Source organism: Zootoca vivipara, chromosome 2, assembly GCF_963506605.1.
Source record: "Zootoca vivipara chromosome 2, rZooViv1.1, whole genome shotgun sequence".
Classification (NCBI taxonomy): Eukaryota; Metazoa; Chordata; class Lepidosauria; order Squamata; family Lacertidae; genus Zootoca; species Zootoca vivipara.
Window position 1 is genome coordinate 120059114 of NC_083277.1, and position 24424 is coordinate 120083537.

The 24424-nt window shown below is 49.1% G+C and overlaps 1 protein-coding gene across 3 annotated transcripts in view; it reads left to right on the top strand.

Annotated features, from left to right (window-relative positions):
* Positions 1-8785: 8785 nt before the first annotated feature.
* Positions 8786-24424, top strand: part of CACNB3 (calcium voltage-gated channel auxiliary subunit beta 3) — a 35591-nt gene continuing 19952 nt past the window's right edge. The window contains exon 1 of one of the 3 annotated variants that reach the window (XM_035101107.2): positions 8786-8876. In XM_035101107.2, coding sequence (XP_034956998.1) covers positions 8838-8876 — 39 coding nt within the window. In that variant the 5' untranslated portion in view covers positions 8786-8837. Of the gene's footprint in view, positions 8877-10626; positions 10888-12222; positions 12485-24424 lie in introns of those variants that run through there. The other 2 variants (XM_035101102.2, XM_035101094.2) reach the window with 2 other exon arrangements.

The window sequence follows — 24424 nt, forward strand, 5'->3', positions numbered from 1 at the left end:
CTGCATCTAGTTTTATCTAGCAAAGGGTGGGAGGAGGTGGGAAGGTAATTCTGTTTCTTCTACAAGGGTCTTCCTGACGGCAGTTCCCATAATTTCATTTAGGAATTGCTGCTTAGGAAGCACTGCAAAGCAATTTCACTACACAATAAAAACACATACAAATCGCCTCTATAACGTCAATTAAACCGACTGCATCCATAAAAGCAAATTAAAATAAGTGAACAGATATATGAACTTCAGATCAAAAATAGAAAAAATTGCTTCCAAATGGGAGGGCCTTTTCTCACAACCATCCCTACACACCTCAGACTGGATTGTTCCAAAGGCCAGGATTTGTGGGAGCAGGGTGGAGCGGAGCAGAACTTTTCCAGATTATCTTAGTCTCTCTGGAATTCTGCCACCAAGAGAGCTGCTTGGAAGGACTGATGTGGTCAGGCCACAGAGGGCCCTGCACCTTGGGGCTCTTCTCAGCCCTGCCAGCTGCATTTAGATCGAACACTCCCTACCCATCCTATTCTGCCCAGATTCTCTCCCCAGCTCCACCCGGCCCCACTGTGCAACCCCCTAGCCTGCCTGCTTCCGCCTGCATTCTTTCCCAAACCACCTGGCAGACTTCTTTTTCTCTACAGTCCTCAATAATTCATATGCTGCCGAAGCTGTTTTGCAAGATGTCCTAATTTTTGAGACTATCTTGGCTTGGGGAGCTGCTCCTCCCCACTCCTTCCCTTTCTAGAATCTCTCTCTCTCCCCCACCCCCCCTCACCACAGAGAGAATTCAGGAGACTGTGGGATGCAATGAAATATAGGGAGACTAGAAGGGGAATGATACCACACACACACACACACACACACACACACACACACACGGCTTGTCATTTCTACATTGGGCTTTGGTGCCTTGGGGCAAAAGTTAGACATGGGCTTGATTGTGTGTTTATTGCATGGGCCTTAAACCAGAACATTTAACTCTACAGTGTGAAGGATGTCTAATTAAATATATTTCACCCCAGATGTCCAATTAGTCAGTGGCCTACTGAAAGTGGAAGGAAAGCAAAAGAAGGGATTTATTTTGGAATGTGAGGAAGCTCTCTTATTGGCCTGTTGAAGCTGAGCTAGGAGTTTAAACTAGGGTTGCCAACTTTGCAACTGGTCATTGATGGTCAGGACTGTAGTTCAGGGGCAGAGCTTGTGCCTTGCAGGCAGAAGGCCCCGGGTTTAATCCCTGGCTTTTCCAAGTATGGCAGGGAGAAAACCCCTGGAGAGCTGCTGCCAGTCAGTGTGGATGATATTGAAGTAGATGTTACATTGTTGTTTCCTATGTTCTGCTAGCTAAGATCCTCACAAAACTACAGTTCCAATAGTCCCTTGCAGAGAGGGATTGACTATTAAAACCTGATGCACAGTGCAAGCCCATATAGCTCTTCTACTAAAAAATTAGCCTCATTGAATTCCAAAGGATTTGCTTTCAAGTGAGTCTAGGATTGCAGATGAGTAAGTAAATCTTTAGTGCAGATATTCCTGTGTCTACTCCATTTAGATGCTAGTATCCAATCTGGAACCCATCTTCTCAGCAAATTCCCCCCACCTTTCTTTCCTAAAGCATATTCTGTTTGGAGATGCAGGAGGTGCCATCTAGAATGGATAGTGTGCTTTCATCGCAATTTTTCTTTAGTTATTTACTGTATTGCATTTACAGCCCACCTTTTTCTCTAAGGAACTCAAGGAGGCATACATGGTTCTCTTCCTCCTCATTGAGTCCCCACAACAATCCTGTGAGGTAGGTTAGGCTGAGAGGTAGTGATTTGCCTAAGCTTCATGGCCAAGTGTGGATTTGAACCCTAGTCTCTAGCTCTTAGTCTGACACTCTGACCACTAAACCACACTGGCCCTCCTTGTTTACCCTGGAATCCCCTGATCATTAATATTGGCTGCACATGCTGTCACCTAGCGAAGATTTGCTATTATTTTATTTTTTTCCGAATAATTTTATTCATTTTCCAATATTCACAAAAATAAAATCACAAAAAATAAAACAAACAAAAAACAAACAAAAAGATAACATGAAAAAAAAACATAAAAGTTCTTACATTTTTTACTTAACATTGTTGACCTCCTCATTTCCCCCCACACTGGGTCCATTTTAAAATCTCAATTAAACAATTTTCATTTTGTATCTTAAATCATTCTAACACATTTTATCATTATCTCTCAACTATTCTATTCTGAAAAACGTCCACTATCCCCCACCAATAATTAATCAATTAATCCAAATCAAAAATTATTTTCCCATCCTCTATCTTTTATTTCTCCCCTTAGCCTAAAATTTATTACCAAAAACTTTCCATGAATTCAAAGATTAATTTTTCTAACATAATAACATTTAATCACTTAACACTAAATCCACCCCCTTCCCCTAGATTCAGGGTCTCCCAGATGATTCAGCGAGTTCCATAGGTCATTCCAGTTTCGGACAATCTAAGGCAATCAAAAAGTAACATCCAATATTGCTCCTCACCCCACTCCCACCCTGTCCCTTCCTATCCACCCTTCTTCCTTGGTCATCCCCGGCTGCCTCCCCAATTCTTTAAATATTACAAAACACCATCCAACTGCTTTCCCACTTTTTAGCCCTTTCACAATTTTTCTTTCCCTTAAACTCTGGCCCCAGTATGGATTCTGCCCACCCTCTCTCACTGGGATGGCATTATTCCATACTGGTTCTTCTTTAAAAGCTCTTAAAATAAAACATGAATTTTGTTTCCCCCCCCCTCATTAAGGGAACAATGTTCCCTTAGGCTTCCTTTTCTTCTTTTAATTCTGCATTGTCTAGGACTACTGGTTGTAAGTCTTTCTTGTCTAAATTCTCAGTTGGGAATAATCCTTCTTCATTTTCCACACAGTTCTGATTTTTTTTTTCCATTTTTGCAATCTGTATTGTGTTCTGATACACGTCACATCTTAAATCTTCAATAAGTTCCAGAAGTTGTTTTTGAAGGTCCAAGTCAGATGATGTTGTGTCTACTGACATCCTGCTGGTCTCAAGTTTCCTGGGAAAGCAGAGATTACTAGACAGGAAATGGCGTAGTTCTTATTTCCAAAGTTCAGAAACAAAAGTTATGTCCGATCCGGTTACACTCATTTTTAATTCTTCCTTATATCTTTAAAATCTTGTTTCTATTTATGAAAAGAGCATTGTCCAACTTCATATACACAGCCTTATATTTTGTGCTCTCTTCACTGCTGACAGTTTCCAGCCTCAAAGAGGCAAGCAAATTCCTTTCTATTATGATGTCATAATGGCGGCTCGCTGATCCCTCCAGGGACACAACTCCAGCTTCAGGGGGACTTTCCCCTGATAAAAATCTTTACAGGGGTTTTGCTCGGTTCAATCCTTCTCCCCTTTACCCTGCCCTAGAGGGAAGGTTTTAGCTCCAATTTTTGATAATTGAATGCTTCCTATCAGTCTTCCCGGCTTCAGGCAAATTAACTGTGTCTCGATTCACTCAATGGGGGAGATTGACTTCCTGTTTAAATCTCCTCCCGTATCCAATTAAAAACATTTCAAAGTCTTTTTCTTTACTCACGGTGTCCAATGTTCTCAAATCCAGCTAGTTTAGAAGAATCCACCACTCCAGGCTGCTGGCACGGAGCTTCACATTGCGAGGGTAGCAGTTTAACTCAAGCACCCCGTCTCCACTCCGCTCATTCTCAGCGCCCTTATTAGGGCTACCAGGGGGCGGAGGAGACCAAAACGGTGCAGCTGAGTCCCCATGTCCCCAGAACGCTCAATCTGGGGCTCTTTTGGGGGTCTGCGTCACTCTCACGGCTGCCCCCTCCCTCTCAATGCTAGGGAATCCTGGAGCTCAGGATTCTCTCGCCAGTCAGCAATGGCGGCAGACCGGAAGTCGTCGAAAATTTGCTTTTATAACTCAAATGGTAATGCAGTTTTTAATTATTTTTATTGCTATGCTTTGTTTTGTTTTCAAAAGGTTGTGGACCACTTTGGATACCTTGTACATAAATCTGTATAACGTTTCTATAAAAACAAATAGGTAGACATTGTGAATTTGCAGCAGTTCTTGCTTTTGGGATCACAGGGAATATTGGGCCATTATCCAAACTGGCAGCAACTCTCCCCCCACAAAAAAACCCACACCTTTATTTTCTTCCTAACCTTGCTCTGCAGGATGATGATGAAACATCAGAAGTTGCTGGAGTCTCCAGAGGCATAAAACTCTGTCTGTGGTGTCCTCCCATCACTTGCTGTTCTTACATGCACTCTTTAATTCCTAGCTGCCCTCCATATCCAGTATGCTAGGGCATGGGGGGGGACCCTCCAGATCCTGTGCTTGGACTCCCATCAGCCAGCATGGCTCTATAGCCAGGGATCATGGGAGCTGTAATCCAGCAACTTCTGGAAGCAAAAGCAACCTCTTAGCTCCCACTCATCTCTTTTTAACTTGCTAAAGCTGTTTGGAGTAAAACACCCCCAAAATACACTCCTCCACGAAGACTCCATTGTGATGGTGACACTGAAGGAGACCACGGTGAGGCCTCCGGAATATCAGCCAGGAAGGGGCCAGTGTTGACTTTGCTGAGCACATGGCGGGACTATGGAGGACTTTTGTGGCATCCGTCAAAGCTTGTGAGAGTCAGCAGGAAGCATGCCGGCCAGATAGCGCTGCCTGGATCTGTCTTGCTATTTTTATATCTAGCAAATGCTGTGTCAGAGGACAGCATCCGGAGCTGCCGAGCTTCTGAAATACCAGCTGGCAGGGTGACAAGGTGGGCAATTGCTCTCAGCCCAGCAGCAGACAAAGGAGGGGGGTGGTGCATGTGGAGCCCAGGCTGAACCTCCGAGTTAACAATCCAAATGCCGCCATTTGATGGTGATGGTGGGGGAGCATGTTAGAATGTTGAATCACAGTGTGCCTTCTGAGCACCGGTGGACTTCTTGCAGGTTGTTTTAGCACATTTGGTGAAATGTTAATGCAATACTTTCTCCCTTGCACCATGCATAAGAAGTTGCATTGGACTGAGTCAGAACACCAGTCCATCTAAGCCACATCCCTACCCCACTTACTGGGAGTAAGTTCCATTGAAATCAGTGGGATTTGCTTATGCGCTTTTTGTGTTTTTGCTTTAGTGCATAAGATTGCACTGTTAGCCCCTTATTCTAACTGGCAAGAGCTCTCCAGCCCATCAGGTTTAAGTCTTTTGGGCCCCTAAATCCCAGGATGCCAGGGAAAATTAACCTTGCCTTGCTCTGTAATACAACCCAGTCCAGCCTGATTCTATAATGTAGAACAGGAAGGCACCATCTTGTCCCAGGCAGCAAAATGGGTTGGGCAGGTCTTGAAAGACCAGTGATACTGACACAGCTGCTGAGGAGGAACGGTCCTATAATTTGGAACAAAAGCAGGGAAATACTCTCCCTAAATGGCCCTCCTGCATAAGCATAAGATCTGGCAGCACTAGGACATTAAAAAGAATGGCTGAGTGTTTCTCAGCAGAGAGGTTATTTTTGGTAGGGCCCATTTGGCCAAGTACCCCAAGCCCTAATGGGGCTGCCAGTATAAGTTGTCCACAGACAGGGTTGGGGGCTGGGGAGCCACCAGTTGTGTACGCGGTTCGATATGGATCCCTGACAAAAGCGAACTCAGGATCTGTCCTCCCTCCCCCGAATGCAACGGGAGGGAGTGAAGGGCTCCCCCACCTCCTCCCCGCATTCCCTTCCCTTCCCCTCTTCTCCTTCTCCTGGAAAGTGAAGATGCTTCTTGCATCCCCAGGGCCTTCCTTGGCATAGGAGAGCATCCATTAACAGGCCACTCTGAGGGCCCCTCCCCCGCCCTGCCTGCCTTTGTGTTTTCTTATTTATGAAGCTGCTCAGAGGCAGCCAAATGGAAGAATTCTCCACACACACAACACACACTTCCAGCTCTGCCTCCCCCACTCTTCTAAGTGGAGTGACTCACTGTGTGTGTGAGGGGGGGGGCGCAAATAATTTGGATTCAGGCTCCTTATCCTTTTATGCCTTCAGGGTATAACTGAGCACAAGTCCCCCAATGCTGTCACACTGGGCAGAATAAGGGTCCCTTAGGAGGAGATGGAGGGTACTTTCTCAGGCACCTGAGATGGCCTGAATTTTCTGCTCCTGGGGTAGAGTTCCTCATGCCTGGCACACCACCACCTTCACCCACCAAGGGCCCTCTAGATCACCCCCAGTGCCAGCTGCGGGGGGGGGATTGTAGACCAAAACATTTGGAGGGCCGAGGTTGGGGAAGCCTGCCCTACTGAATCTGTGGGTTTTCTCAGTAAGGTGCCATCCGATGAAAGAGCTGCCAGGCTTCCCAGCAATCCCTCAGTGGTTCAAAAACCATTTCACTGGGAACACAAATAGCTCAACCTGTCAAATGGGGCGGGGGTCTTTACTTAGGCCAAAATCAAACAGAATAAAGCATAAGTTGTTGAATAGGGGGGGGGCTCAGTATTTCTGGTCACGTGTGCTGTAGGGGTGGGAGTCTCAATTGCAGACCAACATGCACAGTTGTTTCTGACTCACCTGCAAGGCACAGAAGAGCAGTTGCCTTGAAAGGATGGAGTAGTGAAGGATAGCTCGCCCTCCCCACCACCCTGTCCACAATATTTTCAAAGGCCCTTTGCTCATCTTTCGTATAAAAGGCAACTTGTGTGGTTACAAGGAGCAGCTTGTAGCTGGGAAGAAGTACTGTTACTCTGGGCTCTTCCACATGACCAGGTGTTCATTGAGCATGCACCCTGATTTGTTTGCAGGGGTGTTAAGAATGCATTTTCCACCTTCACTTTCCAGATTGCAAAGTCTGATCTTTTGGGGGAAGCGAGCTTGTTGTGTAAGACCACCCAATCCACTATAACCCAGACAAAAGCAGCAAGAGCCTGGAAGCTCCCCTAGGCTGCAAGCCTTAAGTGGTGCTAGCCTGGAGTCCTGGAAGGAATGGCAATGGAGAGAGCAAAGGAGCCACCTCTTGCTCCTTGCTCTCACCTTCTATCTGATGGGTTCCCAATATGCTAATTGCTGAACATGTACTGAGGATAAATATCAGACCAGTTGAGGATGATTTGAGAGCCCATCCATGGTCTAGAAACTGAACCAATGATGGGTAGAAGCCATAGCTGGAAGAGAAATTCCAGCAAGGGGAGGAGAACTAATGTGGACCAATGTGGGTGGCTGCTGAGTTGGGTGGCTTGCTGATGATGTGCCCTCTTATAGCAGTTTTACAATTTAGAGGGATCTCTCAGGAAGGTTTAGGCCAGGGTTTCCCAAACTTGGGTCTCCAGCTATTTTTGGACTACAGTTCCCATAATCCCTGACCAGTGGTCCTGCTAGCTAAGGATGATCCAAGTTTGGGAAACCCTAGTTTAGGCTTTTATTGGGCACTTGCTGGCCTCCATCTGTCTCTGGAGACAGTGGAGGAGTGCTCCTTTGGAGTAAAGTCAAACTGTTGGAAGGGAGACCAATACGAGAGAGACATAGAATCATAGAATCATAGAATCATAGAGTTGGAAGAGACCACAAGGGCCATCCAGTCCAACCCCCTGCCAAGCAGGAAACACCATCAAAGCATTCCTGACAGATGGCTGTCAAGCCTCTGCTTAAAGACCTCCAAAGAAGGAGACTCCACCACACTCCTTGGCAGCAAATTCCACTGCCGAACAGCTCTTACTGCATCACACTGCTGACTCATGTCAAGTTTGTGGTCTACCAAGACTCCTAGATCCTTTTCACATGTACTGCTCTCAAGCCAGGTGTCTCCCATCCTGTATTTGTGCCTTTCATTTCTTTTGCCCAAGTGTAGTACTTTACATTTCTCCTTGTTAAAATTCATGTTGTTTGCTTTGGCTTAATGATCTGCTCTAGAATCTTTCCTGGTATTGATGTCAGGCTGACTGGGCGGTAATTGTTTGGGTCCTCTCTTTTCCCCTTTTTGAAAATAGGGACAACATTTGCCCTCCTCCAGTCTGCTGGAACTTCGCCTGTTCTCCAGGAATTTTCAAAGATTATTGCCAGTGGTTCTGAAATCACCTCTGCCAGTTCTTTTAATACTCTTGGATGTAGTTCATCTGGCCCTGGAAACATGTTTTGTTACAGCTGGGGCAGAGGAAGGCGTCTGGTTGTGCTGCGTTATTTCTCTCTGCGCTCCTCCCATCAGTCATTCCTCCTCTGGTCTGTCTCCACTGCAGTCATATTGGGCTCACTTACCAGTTTCAACAATTGATCTAGAAGTGATCGTTAGATTGTATCATCTCTCAGTAGCCACTTTTGACAGCCCAGAGACCCATGGCACTGAGATCCTGGCAAGCGACTGCCTCCACCCTGTGAGAATCTTTGTCATGAAAGCCATTTGCACTATAGGCCCGCAATAGTCATGGGCTGCCACTGAAACTGCTCCTGTTGGGTCCCACAAGAAGCTGTGAGCTGATGCCTGAAGCCAGTGTCGTTTTTAAATGCATTGTTGCGGCTGATGCGCTGTTCCACGATGGTTGTTTGTGCTTGGTGCTAAAAGATGATGGTTCACAAAGCTGGCTTTGTGATGCGCACTCCCACACCCATCCACACCCACAATGTCCCACAAGAGCTTGGGAGCCAATGGGATGCTTGCATACGGCGCCACAAGACAACAGTGTGCACGTTGCACAATTTGCTCATGCCCCTGAGCTTGCAGGCTGCTTGCTCTCCATCCCCTGTGGGCAGGGCTTCCTGTCTGCCCCGTGAGCTGGGCTGGGTTCATGAGAGGAAGGTAGAGGAGGTGTGTGAGCCACACAGTGTCAGCTGCAGTCCAGCAAAGCAGACACTCTGCATGTCTCTCTCCAACTCCAGTGTTTTCCTGCTCAACGAGGTAAAGTGCCATCATCCTTGTCTCTTGGGGGGCGGGCTGGAAAAAGAGGAGCGGGTGAGAAGGGGGTGAGGAAGCAGCCTGGAGAGGGGGCTGCCTGGGTGGCAGAACCGCAGCACAGGAAAGTGGAGTCAAATGCAGGAGATGTGGGTTGAGACACTCACCAGAGCTGTCAAGAAGAGTTAGGTTTGCCCAGGTAGGCAGATGGCACCAGCTACTGCAGCAACTCATGGGTGTGTTGAGCCCTGCTGTGCCATTAGCTGCCCCCCTTTCCCCCTTGCCCTGAACCCAAGGCCTGTGCCCTATAGTGCCCCTGCTGAGGGAAGACCACCAAGGCAGGAGCACTGCCCCCCTCCAGCAGCTGAATATTTTCTGCTTTAACCCTTATAGTAACTAAAATATTCCTCCTCCATCTGTGCTCTCTGCAGTTTTCATCCCATACACAGCAAAGTCAGAAGCTTCCCCTCCACAACATCTAGAACTATTGAACCTCAATACATAGCGCCCCCTGCAGGGCTGGAGCTAGGAAGGCTCCATTCTAACTGAGAGCCAGTGTAATGTTATTTTCACAAGCTTGTTCTGAACAGTTTTCTATTGCACTGACCGGGTGGCGCCAAAGTTTGTTTTGCCCCTTTCCCTCCTCACCCCCTGGGCTTCCTTCCCACCCCAAGTTAAGAGTGGTGGTACTGCCTAGGTTGAGCTAAGCTTTTCAGTGATTTATCTGTCCCATCACCCGCCCTCAGTAAGAGGGTCCAGTGGCATCACTGATCTTTCCTCTGCCTCCCTTCTCAAATCTAGCTGCTCTTTCATACTGCAAATAAATATGGTTTCTATTTATTTATTTATTTATGACTAGCATCTGCATACCGGTCTTCATAGCCAAGGTCTGTATTCCCTGATGACAAAAGCCTCAAACTGAGATTAGAATAGGGATCTGCTTTTTTAACCCTGTTTTAAACACACCAAATATTCCCTAGCAAGGGAAGCCGAATCCCGATTATCCTCTTACCTCCACCAGGGGGCGCTCCAAGGAGCTGGGGCAAAGTGCTAGAATGCAGCCGCAGCAGCCACATTGAAATCCCTGGAAACGGGGCGGGAAGGATCTCGAGGTGCCGAGAGAGAACAATGTGCCTTGCTTTTTAACAGTCGGGGATGGCGTCTGCGGGAAATGGCAAAGCTTAATTTCTAGCACAAGAGATGCTAGGGCCGGAGGGCCTTCAAACAACTCTCTGACGGTGGCTGATACGTGGCAATTCTCTGCAGCCACTCCGCGGAAATGCACTCTGCACTTGCTCTAGGGTCCTTTCGACTGTTCCGTTTTCCCCAGGGATGAGCATCTGGCGTGCCAGGGACAGCTGAAACCCTGGGGAAAGCAAGGGAGAACAGCAGCGGGTGAGCGGCTTCCCCCATCTCCAGCTTCTCGGATTTGCAATGCCACCGACGGGCGGGGGAGAGGGAGCGATGGCATTAAAAACCCGGGAAACTGGACTCAGATCTCTCTATCTGCTGGATGAGCATCTGGGAGCTTGTCGACTGCTGGAGCGAGCCGCATCCTGCACGCCAGCGTGCCTCCCTTCTTCTTCAGCCCAGAAGCGCCCCACCCCGGCGAGGAGGACAGGGGAGCCCGGGGAAGGCGCCATCGGAGAGGCTCTTGCTTCGCAGGGCGCATCCTGCCCCCCCCCAACGTGATTATATAGCGCCTGGCACGTCCCCGAGCCCATTCTCGGAAGGGCGCGTGTAGCGCGGCGGGAGGAGGGCCGGGAGGCGCGGCGGCGCGCACCGCGCTCGTCGCCAGGAGGAGGAGAGCGCGGGCGAGCGGACGAGCGCAGGCGGCCAGAGCCGGGCAGGCGCTTCGGAAGCGGCGCAGCGGGGCCGGGGGCGCCTCCCTCCCTCCCTCCCTCCTTCCTTCCTTCTCCCCAGCGGGCAGCGCACCCCGGGCCCGCCCGCCGGCCGGCTCCCTCCCCCGCCGTCTATGTCTTTTTCTGACTCCAGCGCAACCTTCCTGCTCAACGAGGTAACGGAACAGGCAGCGCGCAGCCGCCGCCACCCCAGCGCAGCCCCGGCGCCATCCCCGCCCCGCTCGTCTCGCGCGCCTCTCCCGCGCCAAGCGGCAGCTTCCTCGCGCGCCCTAGACATTCCCTTCCCCACCCCCACTCGCGCCATACAGCCTGAGAGGCGAGGAAGCGCGGAGAGGGAGAAGGGGCGGGCAACTACTGTACGCGCCTCTCCCGCCCCTTCGCTGGGTTCCTCGCCTCTCTCTTGCGCGCCTTCAGTCCGGTTGCGTTTCCTAGATTCGGGGCTGGGGTGTCAGGATTGGTGCTGCGTCCTCTGGCAAAAGGCGGAGGGGTTTCTTTCTGCAGGGACTGCCCAACTTCCGTGGGGTGGGGTGGGGGTCCAACTGGCGCCTGCACCCCTGGCACCGGGCTTGGAGAGGCATCTGGAGACGCAGCTTGGGGACCCCATCGGGCACCATTTCCGGCAAAGCGGAGGACCGAGTCCAGATCAGCGGGCAGCAGTAGCAGCACCTGCCCAGAAGTTAACGATGGTGGTGGGGAAGGCGAACGTCCCCATCTGCCCGTTAGGGATGGAGCTGTGTGATCGTCTGGGTGGGCAATCCGGAGCTTAGAGCCGGAGGAGAGATCCTTAGGGAGAGGCGCTGCATCGGGGAAGCTGGAGGGAGGCAGAGGGTGGCCTGTGCCCTATAGTGCCTGTGCCAGGGGTCGCGCGGAGGGGCATTGGTTATCAGGGGCACTAAAGACACAGGGTGGGGGGCACGGCGTGCCGTGGCGGCGGCCTGGGCTTCTCACCCTTTCCTTCCTCTGTGATTCACTGCCCACATTCCTTCGCTTGCCCGGCCTCGGTGCCCGGGTCTCTGCTGGCCCAAGCAGGAAGGCTGTGTCTCCCCACCACCACCCACAATTCCGTTTCCAGCAAGGCATCCATCTCTGCCCTCCCTCTCTCTGGAGGCAGAATAAAGGGCAGAGCTTGGTTGGTGGGCACTAAGAATGCACTGAGAACGACCCCTGCCCCCCCCAAACCCACATCACACGACGCCCTCCTGTCCTGTCTTCCCTCTCCCCATCCTGTTGTTCCCCTTCTGCTATCTGCACCGCGCCCCTTGGCACCCCGCTTTGGTCTTGCCCCAGATGGGTGCAGACGCATCCGGACAGTTCAGGAGCTGTTGCCTGCTGCCCCACTTCTCTCTTTTCTCTCTCTGCCCGCCCCCCACCTCCCCGCTTCCTTCCGTGCTTGCCTGTCTCAATGCCTGCCCCCAGGGGAGGGCTGGTGGGTGGGCACTATTGTTTTTGCCGTCGTTGCTGAGCGGAGAAAGCGGGCGGGCGGGCGGGCGGGCGGGCGCATGCATGCATCCAGGGGGGAATCTTTCTCGGGGAGCAGACAGAGCAGCTCTGCCATTGCGTGCCATCCGCTGCCCCCAACCCAGCTTGGGGCAGGGGGCACAGCGCGCTGGGCATCCCTCCGATTGGAAGAGCCGTCCCTTTTCACCCCCTCCCCCCTGCTGCCACCACCATCTCTGTCTTGGTTCCTGAACGATTCTTTCATCCCCCATGTATGACGACTCCTGTCTCCATGGATTCGAAGACTCCGAGGTGGTGAGTCTGGCAGAAGCCAGGGGCTATTTTCAGCAGGGGAACCGCCCACTTACAAGAACCTGGCATCGTCCTGGTTTGCGTGCGGGGCTGGATGGCAGGGGGTAAGGTGGGGGGGGGAGCTCTGATGCTATTGACTAGGTGTTAGAAAGTTGGGGCAGGGACCCATGAGGGCAGGGGGGGGGGTGTTGCCGGGGGTAAGGAGACAGTGGAGTAGGCGACTGAGCTCAGGGCACAATCGCAGGGTTTAACTGGGCACCTTTGGTGGAGGAGGACCAAGGCTTGTTAAGGGTACCCCTTAGTTATGGGGTGGTGGTAAGTTGCTTTCCTTGGCTTCTGTTTGGCTCAGGGCTAGAAGACACTTGTAGGCTTGGTCTTCTCCAAGGAGTGGAGGAAAATGATTCTGGATAGATGGGGGTGCAGGTGGAAGCAGGCAGTAGGTTAGTGCCCTGGCATTCAAGGGAAGTGGTGTTCTTTCCCCTAACAGCTCCCCCCCCCCCGCTGGTGGGTGAATCCAGCACATAGGAACATGGGAAGCTTCCTTGTTCATCTAGCTCACTATTGCCTACCCTAGCGGACAGGAGATCCCCAGGGTTTCAGTCTCTCCCAACCATGTCTGGAGATGCATATTGAGAGGCACTGACTGGACCCTGGCATGTTCCTTGTCTGCAGCTGGTTTTTTGGGAAGGGTTTGTGCTTTCCTGAGCCAGGAGTGGTGGGAGCAAGTGCAGGGTTCCTCAGACCATGCACCTGTTTTGGGGTAGATCCTTGGTTGGAGGTCCTCCTACATGATTTGGGTAAGGGGTGGAGAAAGTCTCACGTCTCCCTTCAAGTGGGATCCCAAAAATAACTCCTTCCTGAAAGAGAAGGAGGTGTTTCTTCTCTTCTGCACTTTTCCTGGCTGTTGTCACCCAGGCATTAGAGCTCGAAAGAGGAGTTGCAGAAATCCTGGATGGAGAGTTTGTGGAGGGCTTTGACTGGATGATGTGGGCATAAAGGAACCTGCTTTGTACAGAATCAGATCACACAGCTCATTATTGGCTGCACTGACTAGCAGCGAGACTCTCCAGGAATTCAGGCGGGGATCTTCCTCTTAGCTGGAGATTCTGGGGATGGGACCTGGCCTGGAGTCTTTTACATGCAAAACAGATGCTTTAGCCACTGGACAATGGCTCTTCACCTAACATGCGTAAGCAAACAGGGGCTATAATCTAGATAGATGGCAAGGGAGAGGACACATGGCTAGGAAAATCTCCACCCAGTAGGCTAGTTCAGCAGGTCTGGAACAAGCCACTTTGTCAACCTCTGTAGGAGCCCATCAATTATAAGTCAGGTGTGGGGGCTCCCCTGTGTGATGCCAGCACAATTTTTATCATGCCCAGACCTCAGGCTTCCTGCCCACCTGGTTGGGGTTAGGCACCCACAGCAGGCACAGCTGCTCCGCTTTGAAATGTGTGGGTGGGTGTCGGCAGGAGAAGGTGGATGATCAGCTGACATGACAGAACTGGGCTTTGGAGGGGGGAGGAGGCTGGCATTTCCTAGTGTCTGCCTGAGCTGGGGGGGGGGAGAGAAGAGAGACACTGCATGCTGTAAGTGCGAGATGTTCACCTCTCCTCCCGCCTCCATTTCTAGCACCTCTTACCTAAGTCATAAAAGCACTTTTTAAAGACTGTTGCAAAGTATTTTTTTTCTTCTCAGTGTCTGTTGATCACACTCCATATGCAGAGGGAGGGGAGGACAGTGAAGGTGCAGAACTGGGGGTGGTAGCAAAGGCTGGGATTTATTCGAGGCCTTTGCCTTTCAATTTGCACTGGGGAAACCGGGAAAACATTCCCAATTCCTGGGAACCAGAATCAAGTTGTGCCCAGAAATCCTAGCTCCTGATTCATACCCTATCCAATCTTACTTCTTGGTTTTATTTACTTTATTTTTGCAGGGGTGGGGGACCAAATTTGGCTCAGTGACAGAGCATCTGTTTTGCATGCAAAAGGTTCAATCCCTGGCATCTCCAGAGAGGACTGAGTTTGTCCCATCTGAAACCCTGGAGAGCCACTGCCCAAGAGACTCTGTATAAGGCAGCTTCCTGTGTTCCTGTGTTACACCTGTCATCTTTCTCAAGTTCAGGTTGGCATACATGGTTCTCCTCCCCTGCACTGCATCCTCACAAGAACCCTGTGAGGTGAGTTAGGCTAAGAGAGAGTGACTGAACCCAGGGTTTCCTGGTGATCTTGATGTGGCTGAGTAGCGATTTGAACCTGGATATCTCCCATTCCAGACTGGTGCTCTTAATGACTACACAACATGCTAACTCTGGTTTTCAAAGGGCAAGGTAGGAATGGGGTGGACAGCAAGGCTGAACTGGAGCTGAATTGGCAGCAAAGGGAGAGGAGAAAGGGGGGTCCAGACAATAGCTAGCTTGGGTCTTCAGGCTATTCTGAACCCTCCAATTCTTGCAATGGTAATCTGATTGAATGGTCTGGAAAGGGAGCAGAAGATGGGCTGGTTTCTTATTTAGCTCATCATCATCAAATTTATTGTTCGAGTTTAAAATTCAGAATTAAAAACAAATTATAGTCACAAGGATCAGGCGTGTTGTGAAAACACACATTTCTGGTGTCGCAGGCCAGGGTGAAAAGGGGTAGACTCAGCATTCACTGAAAGCTGTAAGGTGAGGAAGTCAGGCTGGGGGCAGGGGGGGGGGAGAATGCCACAACCTAGGGGCTGTCGCAGAGAATGCCTTATCCCAAGCCACAGACACAAACACACCAATTCCCAAGGGAGGTAGAACTACCAAGAGGGTTCCCTCTGCAGTCCTTAACACCTGGGAGGGTCTGTAGGGAAAGAGGCAATCTTTCAGATATTTGGGGGCCTGGGTGGTTTAAGGCTTTGGTATCTGAGAGGCAGAATACCAGGGATTGTCATTGTGGCACTCCCATAATCCCCACAATGAGTGTTGCAATGTGGCAACATCTGGACGGCACTGCACTGGTCCTCTTCCTTCTTGCTTTCTCATGCCCTTCCTTGGTGTAGGAGTAGAAAGTTGACAGTGCAACCCCTCTCCCTTCACATTCTCCTTTAAAACGAGGTTTATCCCAGGGTGGGTGGGTGTTTCCCACCCCCCCTGCAAAAAGGAGAGGCAGTCTGAGAAGGGAGCTGGGTGAAGTGGTGGAGCTTTTCGTTGGGGAGAGGAGAGGAGAGGAGAGGAGAGGGAGCAAGGGACTGCTGCTCTCTGACAGCTTGGATCTTAAGCTCTTTGGCCGAGATTCATCCTTCTCTCAAGGGGGGGGGACTGTGGTTGCAGCTGTGACAACACAGATTGGGCCAGAAAGAGCCTCTCTCTCTTCCGCCATAGCAGAGAGGGTGACATTTTAAGGATTTTCCATTTTGTGCCTCCAAGTCCAGTTCCTTTCAGCCTGTCTGGGGGATGCCATGGGAGTACATAGGCGCTCATCTTGTGGGTATCTGTAAAGTGAGAAGCCCCTCAAAATCTTAGGACTACAACTCCCATCATCCCTGGCTGGGGCTGTTGGGAGCTGGAGCCCAGCAGCATCGGGTTGAGGGGGGCACAAGCTGCCCACCCCTTGCACTCTTAGGCAACAGTTCTCAAAACTGTTGGATCACTTGATAACCTCCCCCCCCCCTTCAGCCTCTGCTTCAAAACCAGTGCTGCTTTATACAAATTGTGTGGCCTAGGCCAGATTGTTGAGGAGGGCCACTTTTATGGGTCAGTTTTAAGGGGCGAAATCCATTGTGAACAAACATAATAATAATAATAATAATAATAATAATAATAATAATAATACATTTTATTTATACCCTGTTCTCCCTGACCGAGACTGGGCTCAGGGCGGCTAATGCCAAATATATAAAATACATTAAAAACATCAAACGATTCGTTTAAAATACAATTTTAAAATTTAAAATCAAAATAAAATTAAGTGGGAACCCACGATACATAACCGTAGGGATAAGGAATTAAAGGTTCACCAGGCCCACCCCCCCGTGCTGGTCCCATATGGGCCAATAGAAAGAGCCAAGGAGGCCACTTACATACAGGGTCCCATAGAAAGAAGGGGGTCAGACTGGGCCCGGACGGCCTGGCGGAACAGCTCCATCTTGCAGGCCCTGCAGAAAGATGTCAAATCCCGCAGGGCCCTGGTCTCTTGTGACAGCATTCCACCAGACTGGGGCCAGGGCTGAAAAGACTTTGGCCCTGGTCGAGGCCAGTAGAGAGATTTGTGATTGTTTTGCAATATTTTTGTGGACTGTCTGAATGGAGCTTGCAGGTCACCAGAGATGGATCACAATTTCAGAGCCTCCACTCTAAGGCTTAATTTGGGCAAGGACTCCAGGGTAGGGGATCTTCAACACTGGAACCTGTGAAGGTAGTGGTGAATGAAGGAGATACGTTTCTTAGCCACATGCAATGTGCCATTCCCTCGCCATTGAGTAATCATACACATTTTGGATGCATTTGACCTGACATTACGATGACTGGCATCCAGGGCAATGGGCAAGAATTCTGACTGGGATCCAGCACAACTCTCTTTTGCTTTGCTTTGATGAAGCACAAAATATCACCCTGGTGTTTCTAGAGTCATTCCTCTCCCTCTGGTATTCATCCTGTCCTCTCCCTGGCCAATGTAGAGGTTCAGATATCAGTAGAATGGAGGCTTAATTCTCTACACCTTGAGTTGTGTTCAACTAAGTTTTCCTCAGAGTAGTAGAAATTAATGGACCCAACTTTTTCATGGTTATTAATTTCAGTGAGTCTTACTGAATGTGAATCAAAACATAGTACTGTAGATGTTTTTCATGTCTTGTTTCACATCCCCCACTCCCTCTCATTTCCCAGGCAGTCAGAGTTCCATAAAGGAACCTTTGCACAAGGATAGGGAATTTGTGGCCCTCTAGGTTGCTTTGGACTACAGTTCCCATCTCTGACCCTTGTCTGTGCTGGCAGGGGCTGATGGGAGTTGTAGTCCAGCAACATTTGGAGGACCCTGCTTTACAAGGTCCTTTTTCTTTGGAGGACAGAGCATTGGAGACTTAACAGTCTCTTCATTATGCTGCTTTTATGCACGGATAGGTGGAGCAAGCATTATAGGGACAGAGAACAGAAGCACACAGGCAGAGAAAAGTCCCAAAGGGAATATCAACACGCTAGAAGCCCAAACAGTATTCCTTGAATACCTGTCCAAACAGTTGGTTTTTAGCTGTCCAAGCACATGGCACATGCAAATGTATGTGACAATTTCCTGAGTTTTTAAATACAGTGGTACCTCAGTTTAAGTACACAATTGGTTCTGGAAGTCTGTACTTAACCTGAAGCGAACTTTCCCACTGAAAGTAATGGAAAGTGGATTAATCCGTTCCAGACGGGTCCGCGGAGTACTCAACCTGAAAATACTCAAACCGAAGCATACTTAAACCGAGGTATGACTGTAAATGAAATGAGGTTTGGGGAAGCTGCGGTTTTGTGGAGGAGAACAGCAGCCGGAGGGGCTTATTAACCCTTTCATCACCAGCCACTTTCCTGCTCAAAATCATGCCCCCCCAGGAGAAAAGGGGTACATGGGGAACAGCTTAAGCAGCCCCTCCTACCACTGTTTCTGCAACTCAAAATTAGGGATGATTATGATAATAAATAATAATAATAATAATAATAATAATAATAACAATAACAACAACAACAACAATAATAATAATTGTTATTTATACCCCGCCCATCTGGCTGGGTTTCCCCAGCCACTCTGGGTGGCTTACAGCATATCTAAGAAGCAATAAAAACCTCCTGACACAGGGCTGCCTTCTCAATGTCTTCTAAAAGGTGTGTAATTGTTTATCTTCTTGACATCTGATGGGAGGGCGTTCCACAGGGAGGGCGCTACTGCTGAGAAGGCCCTCTGCCTGGTTCCCTGCAACTTTGCTTCTTGCAGTGAGGGAACCACAGAAGACCTCAGGGTCTGGGCTAAGCGATGAGGGTGGAGACACTCCTTCAGGTATACAGGAAGCTGCTTTAATTTAGTGAAGCAGAACAGAAGCTCTGAGGGCTCCGTCACATCCATTTGCACACAACTGTGTATTTGCTGCTCAGGCAGTCCTAGTTTGAAACGCCCCCCCCCCAAAAAAAAACTGGAGGCTGAAGTGGCTCACATTCTGGATGCTCGAAACAGCAATTACAGTGTCCTATTATCACTGATCTGATGCCAGTGCTAAATGGGGTTTTGAATATGAAACTCTTTTGGATCGTGATAATCTCTTACGGACTTCCGAGTGGGTACACAGACCACAGCTTTGGAGTCTTCCTGTAGCCCAAAATGTTCTGTGTCGGGGTGGATGAAATTAAAGAAGAAGAGCAATGTGTAATAACCCCTTTTTGCTAGTGGTAGCATCTGATCACTTTGGACTTTCTACTCTCTTTGCTAAATCTGCTTTTGTTCCTGCTGCCATGGCCTGCTTTTGTTAACCAAGCCAGCTGATGCAAATTTGCTATGTGCTCTGTTCCCTCATTCACTTCTGGAGCTCCTCTTACTTAGCAGTGTATCCCAGTAGCATCACAAGAAGCTGCCATATGCATCCCTTCTCCCCACTACTCAGCTCTTCTGGGCGTCCTTGATGGGCCCCATTGCATCCTTGTCTTTGAACAAATCTTGCCCAGATCCCTCCTCTGGACGTTCAAATGCTGTTTACCTTTTCCCGCCTCACCTTTGGAAACTGGCCCACCCCCTGCTTCATTTTATTCATTGCACTTACGTTCCACCTTTCTTCCAGAGTGGATCTCAAGATGGCATAAGTGGGGTTCCTAGATGGTCTCGTAGAATCATAGAGTTGGAAGAGACCCCAAATGACATCTAGTCCAACCCCTGCAATCCAGGAATCCTGCCCACAGCTGTCTCTGGGTGGCCTTGAACCACCAACCTTCTGGTTAACAGCCGGACACACTGGCCCTCTGTGCGTGTCCAGCTCCAGGTTTGCATAGCTTCAGTGTGAGGTTGCTGCATCATGTAGCTTTAGACCAATAGTGAGAGATGGTGTTGGACTACAGTTGCCTTCATCCCTCCCCATTGGCTGTGCCAGTTGAGGCTGATGGGAACTGAGGTCCAGCAATTTCTGGAGGACCACAGAGTTTGCCACACCCTTGCCTTGCTTTGCTTGACTTGTGCCAGTGAACGGCAAAGGTATAAGTTTGTTATGTACTAAGCTTGGATCCTAGAACAATAGGCAAGTAGGATCCTAGAATGCAACAACTGATTGGCTTGCAGGAGAAGACCAATCAGGCTCCAGGAAGAAGTTAATCAGCCTATTAGGCTTGTAGGATCGTAGAATGCAACAACTGATTGGCCTGCAGGAAAAGACCAATCAGGCCCCAGGAGGGAAGCAGAATCAGCCAATCAGATGGGACTCATTGTGTAGATAATGTATATAAAAGCCTGAGGTTTGGGGGGCATTTCATTCACTGTTTTACAAGCTGCAATAAAGAGCATGAAGTCACTACAGGACTTTGAGTATATTTCGAGAGTATAGTTCCAACGTATAACTGGGAAGGGAAAAGGTATTTCCATCTGTTGGTGCCCCAGATGCAATGCTAGGCCTCCTTCCTTGCCGTGATAAAGCGAGCCCTGCAGAACACTCTGAATCCTCTAAATTACCTGCTTTGGGAAAAGGACATGAAAGGGCTTAATTTGAGTCAGGGTTTAGGCCTAAAACTATTTTTGAATACAGTATAATAATATTGTCTTGGGACATTAATAAAAAAGGCAGGGAAATCCATAACATTAACCAGTCTTCTTAAAAGTAAGAAAATAACAATAATGGTTTAATAAGTGCTAGATTACGGGGGGTTTGGTTTGCTCATGAGTTTTTGAAATGAGCAGTGTCTGGCACCAGTCTGACAGTCATTGTAAATATGCTGTAGATGCTTGAATTTGAACCTTTCATTTGAACCTTTCATTTATTTTATTTTATTTAACAAAATTATATACTGTACTGCCTTATTGTAAGAAAATGTTGAAGCAGTTTACAAAAATATAAAATAAAGCATGATAATTTTTGTTAAAAGAGTTAAACACATGTATTTTAAAACATTCAAAAGATGATTAAATCCAACAGGAATGAAAAAGAAATAAAACACATGCCACTTTTACATGTCTGGATAGGCTTGTCTAAACAAAATACAGGTATGTTTTAAGCAGGTGCTGAAAAGTGAAGGCACTTGCCTGGTATCAACAGGCAGGAAGTTCCAAGTTGCAGGTGCTGCCACACGAAAAGATGGATTTCTTACAAGTGCAGAACAATGCCAGTTCTGCCAGTTCTGTCAAAGCATTTGTATTTAATTGGTGTTTGCTTGCTTGCTTGTTTGTTTAAAGCATTTTTACCCTGATCTTCAGCTGAAAAGGTCCCTAGAGCAATAAAAAATAACACTGTGTCATTTGGGAAATAATCTGAAACACACGACACAAAAGGAAAAGGGGAGGGAGAGGGAGGATGAAAAAAGCAAACTCAGTCACCAGTTCTGAAAGTTACTCATAGGAAGCAAGAATATGAAAGAGGCTCTCAAAAACCTTGTGCTATCTCTCTCTCTCTCTCTCTCTTTGGCCAGCTGTACACAAGAAACATAATCCAAAATGTAGTTGACCTGAAAGTACTTCAGAAAACCCACATAAATTACTGATTTCCATTTCTTCCCTTCATCAACACTCTCCCATGTTAATTTAACGTTGTTTGCTAAGTCTGGTGCTGAGTTTCCTGCTTAGCCATGTAGAGCATTTTGGAGTGTTTTAAAGTGCTTCACATCCCAATGCACAACAACTTTGTAAGGTAGGCCAGGATTACTATCCCCATGACAGAAAAGAGAGGAAGCAGCTTGCCTTAGGCTATCAAGTGAATTCACAGCAGAGGTGAAATTTGAACTTGCCAGATCTGGAGTTGCAAGTCAGCCTTTTGCCCTTGCACCACACCAGTATTCTCAAGCAAATGAAAACCCCTACCAAAGTAGGGGCTGGGGTGGAAGAAGAGCGCCAATAGGCATGTGCAAATGCCAAATGTCTTTTCAACCCCCCACCCATTTGGCCTTTTGGGGAAAGGTTTCAAGGCAGGTTCGTGTCTCCTTTTGTCAGTTAACCCTGGGAAACGAAGACCCTTTGGATCCCTGGGCTTCGCAGGCCTGATTCCCCTCCCCAGTTTATCTACATCGCAGGCGGTTCGCTGCAACGCGAAGCTCAGGAACAGGCAGGGCATCGAGGAAGCGCTAAGAAGCATCTTCTCTCTCACCCGCGCGCGCCTTTCCAGACTCCCGCGTTGCGGAAGAAACGTGGGCCGCCGAGCACCAGCCAGCAGAAACACACGCGTCGTACACGTGTGGGGCGGTCAGAAGAGGAGAGGCTCTGAAGGCTGAACACGGGGCCAGAGGCGGGTGCGCCTAAACGCACAGGCTCCTTTCCCCTTCCACGCGAGATCTAAGCTCCGTCGCGGGCCCCTCTTGCGCGCGGCTTCTCCCACGTCACGTGCCTCTTGGACCGTGTGGACACGCGACGGGAGACACGCGCCTGGTGGTGGCAGCTCCCTGTGGACTCTACAGGCAGAGACCCGCGTGGGCGATTCGTGCGCATCGTTACCAAAGGGGTTGGGCGCGCGGCAGCTCTGAGGCAGCCAGCATGGCGTGTTTTTAAAACGGTGCTCCACCGCCCTCGCCCCTTCCCGGCTTCGCTTCTCCTCCTACGTTTACACAGGCCCTCGTGCTGGGCTGGCACCTCCCCGTGGCGTTGCGCGTTGCTTTGGTGCTAGCTCCCAATTCCCTTCTCCCTCTCCGTCTCTCTCTGTCGCTCCTTCCCCACAGTCGAGACGAGGGAAGATCGGAGGCTGCTGTTCTGCCCCCTGCTCTGGTTCAGCATGGCGGTTTTTGCATGGCATTTTTGGTGCCACACTGTTGGGCGTGGGAAGGGAGGGCAGAGAAGATGGCTTCCGGGAGAGGTGAGGTGAGGGGGTACCCACCCTCCTCCTCCTCCTCCCACCGTCCCTGAATTTGTTTCACTGGAATCTTAGAGAGTCACACTTAGGTGTTCATAGAACTATGGAACTGTAGAGTTGGAAGGACCCCCAAGAGTCATTCTAGCTCAACCCCCTGCAATGCATGGATCCTGCCCACAGCCATCCCTGGGTGGGCTCAAACCATCAACAACCTGGTTTACAGCCAGACACACTGACCCATTGCATATTTTACAATATTGTAAAATACCAAAATAATAAATACACATTTTTTGTGTGTGAGGTATCCTTCTGGAAGCAGTTAGCACCAAAACCAGGCACAGGCTGCTGCTAGGTATTCCTTGCAGCTTAGGTTGCAGCCCTAGTTTCACTTTCCTGGGAGTAAACCACATTGAATTCTGCAGGGTTTGCTTCTGAGTAGACGCGCCTACTACTGTATTAATCTGTGAAAATTGAAGCGGAAGGGGGATTAAAAGTGCAAACCCCACTGATGAACTACCTCTTTTCTTTTAAAGTTAATGGGGGAGGCAGACAGGACTTTCAGATTCCCATTTTTTTAAGGGAGGGGAAATTCCTGCATCTCTTACATTGCTGGGCAGAAAGGAGAATTTTGGGAAATGGAGCTTCACCCATTGCAGTGACCAGAAGCTTCCCTGCTTATGTCACTCCTCCCCCTTCTCCTGTGCAACTGTTATAGAAGTGCAACACACACACCCCACATTTAATGTAGCAGAGGGCAGTGGGGACTTGCCAGAGGTCTGGTCTAGCCAAGTGATGGGGAACCTTGAGTCCAACAGCAATTGGATGGCCCTTTGAACTGTGCTGATGAGACCTTCTTGGGATTTTTCAGAGTTGCCAACTGATCCATCTTTTTATTCCCAGAGCTGGTGTTCCACCTTACAGGGCTGTTGTGGATGATTGCTGGTATAATGTACACAAAGTGTTTGGGACATTTCAAATACGCAGTATTAATAACGGTGGCGGCTGTTTTTGACTTCTAATAGGATGGCATTCCCAGATGCTTCCCTAGTGACATTGCTGTTGGTCTGTGACTTGTTAGAGAAACCCCATCTCCACCTTTAAGGAGAAAGCAGTCAGGTTGTCAGTGGCTGCCCAGGTCACATCCTCATCCCTTCTTCACCTGAGCCCCCTCTGTTTTCCTTCTCTGAATTCCCACCTTGCTTAGATTGTAAGCTGTTGTATGCACAGAATTTGTTAAGCTGATATAGGCAGGCCCTTTCCCTCAAGGAATTTGCATGTGAAAATCAACCAAGGAGAAGATAACACAAGGCAGAGAGAAGTGGGAGCAAGGAAGGGATGTGGGCAAAGGCAATTGATGTGATTGAAGCTAGAAATGGGGACTCATCTGGGTTTCCTAAGGGGAAAGTAGGATTTGAGGAGGGATTTGAAGGAAGAAAGAAAAAAATATGGTATGAAGTGCAGTGGAGAAATGGGAAAGGAGAGCTTGATTCCTCAGCCATAGGAATGATATTCTAGGGAAATCAATAAACAGCACCAATGATATAACTTAGCATTTATGTAACATGTGTCTGGTTTCTAAGGGCTTCTCACAGATTATCTGAGAAATTCTTACAACAACCCTGTAGGGGATGCCAGTATTATTGTCCTCATACTGTATTGCAGATGGAGGGGGCAGCAGCCTTCACCTATCTGGAGGGTGCTAGGTTGGCAAAAGCTGACTTAGCGAATATGTGACTGAGGAGAGAAGGGCCTGTGGACTGAAGGACTTTTGCCATCTTTTTCTGGTGGGCTCTGCTCCTGTACCTTTAAGAATAGTCAGATACCCAAACATGTAGAGTTGGTGGTTTCCTGGGATCAAGGTGCATGGGGGGGGGGAAGCTTCACCTATTGAGTTAGAAGGGACCTCTGAGGGTCATCTGGTCCAACCCCCTGCAATGCAGGAATCTTTGGCTCAACATGGGGCTCGAACCCACG